Source organism: Teleopsis dalmanni, unplaced genomic scaffold (genome assembly GCF_002237135.1).
Source record: "Teleopsis dalmanni isolate 2A unplaced genomic scaffold, ASM223713v2 unscaffolded_contig_1550, whole genome shotgun sequence".
In the NCBI taxonomy this organism is placed as follows: Eukaryota; Metazoa; Arthropoda; class Insecta; order Diptera; family Diopsidae; genus Teleopsis; species Teleopsis dalmanni.
In genome coordinates this window covers 1-8,931 of record NW_024032932.1, presented here as the reverse complement: position 1 = coordinate 8,931, position 8,931 = coordinate 1, and the positions used below count along the sequence as shown (strand labels likewise).

At 31.3% G+C, this 8,931-nt stretch overlaps 1 protein-coding gene across 1 annotated transcript; it reads left to right on the top strand.

The window, feature by feature from the left end:
* Positions 1-8,148: 8,148 nt before the first annotated feature.
* Positions 8,149-8,821, top strand: LOC119664180 (the record flags this gene model as incomplete). The annotated part of the gene is made up of 1 exon (XM_038073720.1): positions 8,149-8,821. A coding segment is annotated over exon 1 (635 nt), but the record flags the coding sequence as incomplete, so codon positions are not given.
* Between the last annotated feature and the right edge of the window lie 110 nt (positions 8,822-8,931).

Below are 8,931 nucleotides of genomic sequence, written 5' to 3'. Positions count from 1 at the left end.
TGAACTGACTTGTGACTTGTCCGCGTTGGGTTTTAAAATAGGTTTTTTGTTAAATTGATTTTGAAAGTTGTAGAGGTTTATTATTCTATATTTGAGAAGTGTCAATGTGTTTTTTATCATAGAATATGAGATTCTATTAAGCCCTGGTGTTGTGCCCTTGAGAGATTGTAATGCAGAATTTAATTCATAAAATTTTAATTTTTGCTCTATTTGTGAAGCTGTAGGACAGATAGAGTATATGGGTTGGTTGTTAACATATTTATTGGTTATGAATTCTGAACTAAAATTATGATCTTGTGATTCTTTGGACCAAAATTGTGTAAAGCTATTTGCTATTTCTGTTTTACATAATGTTGTTTGATTGTTAGTAGGGTTATTTATAACGTGAATTGTCTTTGAGGGTTTAGTCCTCAGAATTGCCTGATATTTGACCAGATTTTTGTGGTTGAGGTACATGGTTAAATTTGAGATGTGAATTCAAAAGTAGATTGTCTTTTACTTTGTTTTAATTCTCTTCTGAATTTGGCATTTACCTTTTTGAAATTTATTATATTATTTTCCGTAATATTTTTTTGTAATTCACGCCAGGCTGAGATTTTTGCTAATCTGAGTACTGACAAGTTTTTGTTCCACCACTTTACGCTGAAGTGTTTTTGTGGAGGTTTGTGGAATGGAATAATGGCCACTTTGTGGTATTATATTCCTTATGTTTGCACTTTCTTTGTTGATATTGCTACTAATTGGTATCGTACTGCTGATTTCCTCCGTGAGTTTTTCAAATTGTGTCCAGTTAGCTAGTTTCAATTTAAAATATGGTCTACTAAAATTAGTTGAATTTTTTGTATACATTGAGATAAGTATTGCAAAATGGTCACTTTCATTTAATTCATTTAATGTTTTTCATTTCGTGTGTGGTGTAAGTTCTGGCGAACAGAAAGTTAAGTCTATATTGGTAAATATGTTGTGTGTACTAAATTGTGTTGGAGATTTATCGTTTAGAAGAGTAAGTTTGGAGTTATCTAAGAATTTCGCTATTGTTTTCCCTTTCTTATTGCTATGTGCTGAACCCCATCTAGTATGCCAGCTATTAAAGTCTCCAGTAACCATTACAGGGTGGCTGATTTTATTTAATACATTTTCTAAATTTAAATTTGAAAATTGTTTTAATGGTGATATGTATATTGATATAATGGTTATTTTTTGTTTAGTTTGTACTTGTGCTGCTATAGCTTCGAAGTCATTATTTAGATTGATTTGGTTATATTAAATTGAGTTGTGCACTAAAAGTGCAACGCCACCAAAACTGTTACATACTGTATTAGTAATGATGTTATAATTTTTTGGTATAGGTAAATTGTGAGTAGTGTTAATGGGTCTTTTCAAAGAGTATATACACATAGAGTGTGCATGTCGAACAAAATATCAGTCACAAAAATTTTGTTCTACTGGTTTTTTAAAAACCCAGGAATTACTCAATATTTGAGTCCTTTTACTAAATGTGTGCAAAGAGACTGAATTTTCATTGATATATACACATTATCACACTCAACCGCTGTTTTGGTTATAAATATGCTCTTTTAGATATAAAAACATATGTATATACATATATGCATTTTATATTATGTTCGTTTTCTTTAATTTGTATGTATATTTAAATATGTTTATATTTCGTTTATTAAACTATTTTGTATGTTTTGTTCTTTATTATTTTACTAATATTTGCAATATTACAATTTAATTTAATTCTAAGAATGGAAAATATGTACTTATATAATATTCGCTAATTTGACACTTGCTTACTTAATTACTTAATTACTTTTACAGCTTTAATATGCGGGAGAGTTTGGTGTGTTTAAGCATTGAGTATAAATATTATAGAGTAGAAATCTGAAAACAAACTCAATTTGCTAAGTAGACCTGTGGGGGCGCGGGTAACAATGTTACATGAAATAGAGAGCACAATGAATTTCTCTACAACGCTCTATAACATACAACGCTCATGTTTTTTTAATGAATTTTATTAGTTTTGGGTTTATTCTCATATATTCCGTACATTCCCATATATATATATACATATATACGTATAGAAATAGATATACGTAGAGAAATACATACGTAATATACGTAGAGAAATAGATTTTTGGCGTCAAATACGGAAAGAAGATGAGGTTGTAACTGCACCATCAGAATTGGTTAAACATTTTTATATTTATTCTTTTTATTTATTTATTTATTAACACATGAAGTTTATAATATATACATTAGGGTGCCATTAAGGTATATGGGCAATTTTGTTTTCGTAAAATCGGTTGACGGCACCCCCCAGATCGGTTCATTTTACTAAAAAAATAATCTTTGTAAAATTTTAGTTCAATTGGATAAGTGGAAATGGTGCCCCAAGAGCCTCAAAGATTGGAAAAGAACGATTTTTTCCATAAAATTCATCTTTGATTGCTTATATCTCCGACATATTTAATTTTACATAAAAACTGTATTCCTAAAAGTTATAGATCTATTAACAATTCACTCATACAAAGTTTTTCTGTATTTCTAATAGTTATTGAATAAAAGCAATTACAAGCTGAAATCCCCCTATTAAATTTAGGTAAGTTTAATGAATGCATTGTCTACTAAATTTGCTAGAAAATAAGTCCAATACTTGTATAGATATATACATACATTGTGACCGAAAGGTTTTCGGAGGTTCTCATTTAAAATTCGCGCGCTGTATATTTTTCGATATTTTAAGTTTATGTAGTTTGGCAGCACTGTCCTTAATTACTATGCCAAAAATGAGCGCGATCTGTCGGACAGTTCGTTTACGGCAGCTGTTGAAACCAGTTCACCTCAGTAGTGCGTTGCGAAAAAAACAATGGAAAAAAATATTGAACAAAGAGTTTGCATCAAATTTTGTTTTTCGAACGAAATTTCGTGTGCAGAATCGTTGCGAATGCTACAAAAGGCTTATGGGGAATCAGTTTTATCGAAAACTCAAGTTTATGAGTGGTACAAAGCCTTTCAGGACTGTCGTACGACCGTCGAAGACATGCCGCGTTCTGGACGACCTTCGACCTCTACCACCGACGAAAACATTGAAAAGGCAAAGGAAATCGTGTTCAAAAATCCTCATGTGAGTGTTAGAGAGATAGCACGAGAGCTAGGCATCGGTCGTGAGATGGCTCGTTTGATTTTGGTGGACAATTTGTGTATGCGACGTGTCAACGCCCGGCTTGTTCCGATTCACCTCAATTTGTTCAACATTATCAACGATTTTAAGGCCAAACATTCAATAAATACCATCGAACAGCCACCGTATTCACCTGATCTTGCACCGTGTGACTTTTTCCTGTTTCCCAACCTCAAATTACCACTCAGAGGAACGCGTTTTGAATCCATAGAAGACGTAAAACAGAATTCGCAGAGGGAACTCAAAGCCATACCGGAAAGCGCCTATAAAAAATGTTTTGATGATTGGAAGAAACGTTGGCATTTGTGGTATCGCTTCTAATGGAGCATATTTTGAAGGAGATAAAATAAATATTGATGAAGATTAAGAATTTTGCGTTTTATTTATTTATGACCGGAAACTTTTCGGTCACAATGTAAGTGAGTTTCTGTATTATTCATTGGAATGCGAAGTGAATTTTAATTCAAAGTGATTACATTAAAAAGTGTACAAGTCTGAAAGCCCAAATGTTGAACTATTTCAACGATTTCAGAAGTTTTGGCCGAAAATAAACGTTGATAAGTTAACAGTCGGCTTAGAAAATGAAAAAATAAGAAAATCGTTAAATATGGATGATGTGTTACGATTTACAAGTTTCCTTTTTGAGATTCGTAAGGATAACCAACCAAGAGATGATTATAAGGAACTTCTGGAACTTGCATTAATGTTTTTAGGAGAAAAGCCGAACTGTACCATAAAGTTTCGACCTCCTGGACCTATACATCATGCAAGATGGATGGTGAAAGTCATGCATGTATTAAAAATATTTTTATTTAGGAAAGAGTTCAAATTATCTACAGAAGAAGAAAATGCTCTTTGCGATGTATGTATATTTATTACTAAAGTGTATGTTGAAGTATGGTTTAATGCTTTGTCATCAGTCAAAGGTCATTTTCAAGATTTTAATCTTCTTTCTTTTCTCAGTCAATATCAAAAAATTGTACTTGGTATTTAAGCTCAAAGCTTGTTCATTTTGCTTTTTTGGATTTAAATATATCACCTGAGACAAAGAAAAAGATGGTTTCAAATTTGAATATAGATAGTGATGACAAGGAAGTCAGGAGAGTATCAATAGATCGCGCAAAAATAACTGAAGGTAATAAGGATACTTTGCTCCAGCAACTTCAACTAAAATAATAAAAATTATGTCGGACAAACTTAGAATTAGTACTTTTTTATTATTAGAAAGATTAAATTTTTGAAATATTGAATTTATTTTAAATTTTTTAGAAATTTTAAATTTTTTGTAAAGCTGAAGCGGACAATAACACTCACAGTACTTTCAAAGCTAGCAATCAAGTGACTTCAACTTATTTCTTGTTTTATTCAATAACTATTAGAAACACAGAAAAACTTCGTATGAGTGAATTATTTATTTTAAGTAGATCTATAACTTTTAGGAAGACAGTTTTTATGTTAAATTAAATATGTCGGAGATATAAGCAATCAAAGATGAATTTAATGGAAAAAATCGTTATTTTCCAATCTTTGAGGCTCTTGGGGCACCATTTCCACTTGTCCAATTGAACTAAAATTTTACAAAGATTATTTTTTTAGTAAAATGAACCGATCTGGGGGGTGCCGCGGGCAATTTTCCGACTTTCGAAAATTAATGGCACCCTAATATACATACATACATATGTGTATACTGAAGCAATTAGTAAGCCTTTACATATACATACATATTTTTAAAAACAGTTTTAAATCAGAATCAAAACAATAAAAATAATAGTAGCATTGTTTCTGATATGAAACAAAAAAAACCAAACTTCTTTTTACGCTTACAATTTCCTTATATTGGATGCAAAATTAATACAAACATACCTACATGCTGAGAAATAGAAAAGAAATATGTAAACATATACAGTGATGAACAAAATTATTGGCACAGCAAGCAAATTGAACTTTTGCACTATTTTTATCCTGTTAATAATGCGATTTTTAATAGTTCAATTTACTTACTGTGCCAATAATTTTGTTCGTTACTGTATGTATGCTAGTAAAGTGCAATATGAAAGCACACAAAAAGACTACAGTAATATTTTTTTCCTACATATACCTTCCTAATAAATTCGCAGAAGCACTGATCAATATAACAAACGACGAAAAGAGTTATTTGAGAGAATCATTTTGCCCTTTACTTTAATTTCCAAAGCAATTCAGAAAACAAGACATGAAGAGAATAGTGTTTTTTGAGTGCAAAAAGGTTGCCAGCAGCAGCAACCTCATACAAAAATTTGCTTGTACGAGATTGCTACTCTATAATATTTATACTCAATGTATTCGGTCTCATTGCAATTGACAGAGAGTGAGAAAGAAGAAATTTTCCTCTCTTTCCACCCGCTCTGAGACCGTTAACACTATTTTAGTTTAATTTATTGTCGCTCATTGGTTGATCACACTTAGACTCAGAGTGCTTTTCTTGAGAATTACGTTTTGTATTTTTTTTTAACATTCGATAATTTAGCTGTGCTCTTAAGTTGACTTAACTCTCGTTTAGATATGCTCTTAGGGAGAATAAAAATTTTTTTGATGGAGTTTGTACATAAACGTGTGGTTATTTTCTCGGCATCAATGTTTGTGTCAGCATAAGACACCATATTTCTACCATTGCTAGTTGTTGTTGCGTTATTTCCATGTGCATTTATTGTTGTTATTTCGTGTTGAACAGAGGTGTTTTCTGGTGTTGTTGCTTTGTCATTCATACAGTTTGAGGTAATGCTGGAAGTTGTTAGTTGTGAAGTGACTGAGGTATATGTATGTTCTTGTTGTTGGTGTTTTTTGTTATATATGGAATATGCTCTTTTTATATCAACTTTTTGTAGTATTTTTATTGCTGCGATGTCTCGTTTTTCTATAAACACGGAGCATTTTTTGTCAAAAGTTGAATGTTTGTGATTGTTGTGGGCTCTGTCTGTGCAATTGACGCAAGTTGTGTCAGTTTTACATGTTTTCATTTCATTAGCATCGGTGTATTGTTTTTGCCTACAAACTTTTTGCGTGTGTCCAAATTTCAGGCAATTGTTACAGTGCATGGGGTAGGGAATGTATGCTCTTATTTTAGTTCTTTCATAGCTGATATGTGTCGGTTCTTTGTTCAAGTTAGTTGACGATATAAGTATATTTACATAAATATAAATGAATCGAATTGTTTTGTGAAGTTTATGCAGATGAGCGTTGCCTTTATGATTGCTGATTTTTGCAAATTGGTACACGCTTTAACTGATAATTGTTTAATTAATTTAAGAAATAAATACTAAAAACTTATTTTGTATTTGCAAAACACGCGCGGTTAATTTGGTTTTGTTTTTATACATACAAAACAGCTGACAGAGACAGCAATTAATTGTTTGTTTTTTTTTTTTGTTTTATTAAAGAAAAGCTTATAATCAGCTGATAGAGACAGCAAGTAAAGCTTCAATAAGAAGTGCGAACAGTGTTGTAAAACTGTTAAATTACTGCAGAAATATTGTTCTTTTTATCGTGTAATTGTGTAATTGATTCCGTATATAAAATAATTGTTACAATGAAAGATTGTTATAAATGCGGTGGCGGCATACGCGGTGAAACTGGTCTAATATGCAGAGGAATTTGTGGTAGAGCATATCACACCTCCATAAAATGCTCAGGGATTGAACAATTTAATGTAAATTGTCTTAATAACAGTATGATACAATTTATGTGTGAAGAGTGTGTGCAGTATATTCATAATACTGATTTTGCAATTAAACAAATACAAAGCAGTGTAGAAAAAAATCAATCGTACTTAAAAGCCTACAAAGCAGAATTCAAAGAGGCTCTTAAAACTAATGAAAATGAAATAAAATCCTTGTTAAAGGCTGTTGAGGCTAGATATAGTGAAAGAATAAAAAAGCTTATTAATATTCAAGAAATTTATGAACAAAAATTCAGCTCCTTTGAAACAAAATTAGCTGATATGACAAAAAGTGTAAAAGAACTCGATGAGAAAATGTATAAAACACCTATTAACAAGGATCAGCCTAGTTTTATTACCTATGCTGCTAAGTTGAAATCAGGTTTAAACAAAAATGTGCCAATCACTCTTAAACCAAAGAATAAACAGCAAACTGAAGAAACAAAAAAGGAATTAAAGCTAAAAATAAATCCATCTAATCTTAATGTTAAAATTCATGGTTTTATGAGTGCGCAGGATGGAGGAGTAACAGTGAAATGTGGTACTACTAAAGATAGAGAAATTTTAGCTAGTGAAATAAAGAAAAAACTCAGTGACAATTATGTTATTTCTACACCGGATATGCGTAATCCTAAAATATTGATATGTGGAATGTCTGAAAAATTAGATGATGATAAAATTATAAATGCAATTAAAAATCAGAATGAGATTGTTTTTTGTTCAATTAAAGTGCTAAAGGTATATGAATCATACAAAAACAAAAACGCTTTTAATGCTATTGTTGAATTAGACAGTACTGCATTTGCTAAAATAATGAAAGAGCGTAGAATTAATGTGGGTTGGGATAGATGCCTTGTTTATGAGAGTTTTAATGTAATGAGGTGCTTTAAGTGCTGGGGCTTCAATCACAAAGCAAGTGTATGTAAAGAAAATGGAGTGACTTGTGCAAAATGCAGCGAAATTGGGCACTCTCATAAAGAGTGTGTAAGCAGCATTGTAAAATGTATAAACTGCGTGAAGATGATAAAAACTCGTAATCTCAAGGACATCTCTACAGATCATGATTGCAGGGATATGAACTGTAAAACTTTACAACGAAGACTTAAATTTGAGGCAGATAAAATTAATTATCAATCATGAATGATCATAAAACCATAATAAACATTCTTTGTGCTCAAAATAATAATTTCAATATAGTTCATTTTAATGCCAGAAGCCTAAATGGTCTTAAACTTGATCATATAAAATCAGTGTTTGAAGACTCCAGTGTTGACATTATTTGCGTTTCTGAAACATGGTTAGATAATGAGATCAGTAGTTCATTTTTTTTCTATAAAAGGTTATGTTTTATATCGCCATGATAGAAAGAACAGAAAAGGAGGTGGAGTTGCAATTTATTGCAAATCTTATTTAAGTAGTCAGTTAATAAGTACTTCGGATGAATCAGATATTGAATTTATTTGTGTGTCTATTGGCTGTCACAGTAATAAAATTTTAGTTTCCTGTGTCTACAATCCACATAACCGATTCTCATGCGATCCATTATTCGACTCGCTTCTCTCAGTTGTACATAAATATGATTTTATCGCAGTACTTGGTGATTTTAATTATGACTTTTTAGTAAATTGTAGTAAAGTCTTGAAACTAAAAGACTTATTAGCCATGATGGGCCTAAGTGTCATTAACGAAACTGAACCAACTAGATACTGTAACAGTGTGCGACCTAGTCTTTTAGATATATTTGCTGTATCGGATCCTAATAAAGTCTTACTATTTGATCAAATCTCTTTTATATCTGATCATGATTTATTGTTTGCTACATTGGATTTTAACCCAAACAGGAAATCTAGTCCTAGCTCTTTTTCTTACAGAGATTTTAAATCAGTTGATACAATCAGATTATTTGATGAACTCAATACTGTTGATTGGAGTGATTGCTGGTTTGCTTCAACTTCTGACGATAAATTAGATAAATTTAATAATATATTTTGTCAATTTTTTTATCGATTTGTTCCGCTGCGGACTATTACTATTAAAAGTTCCTCCTATC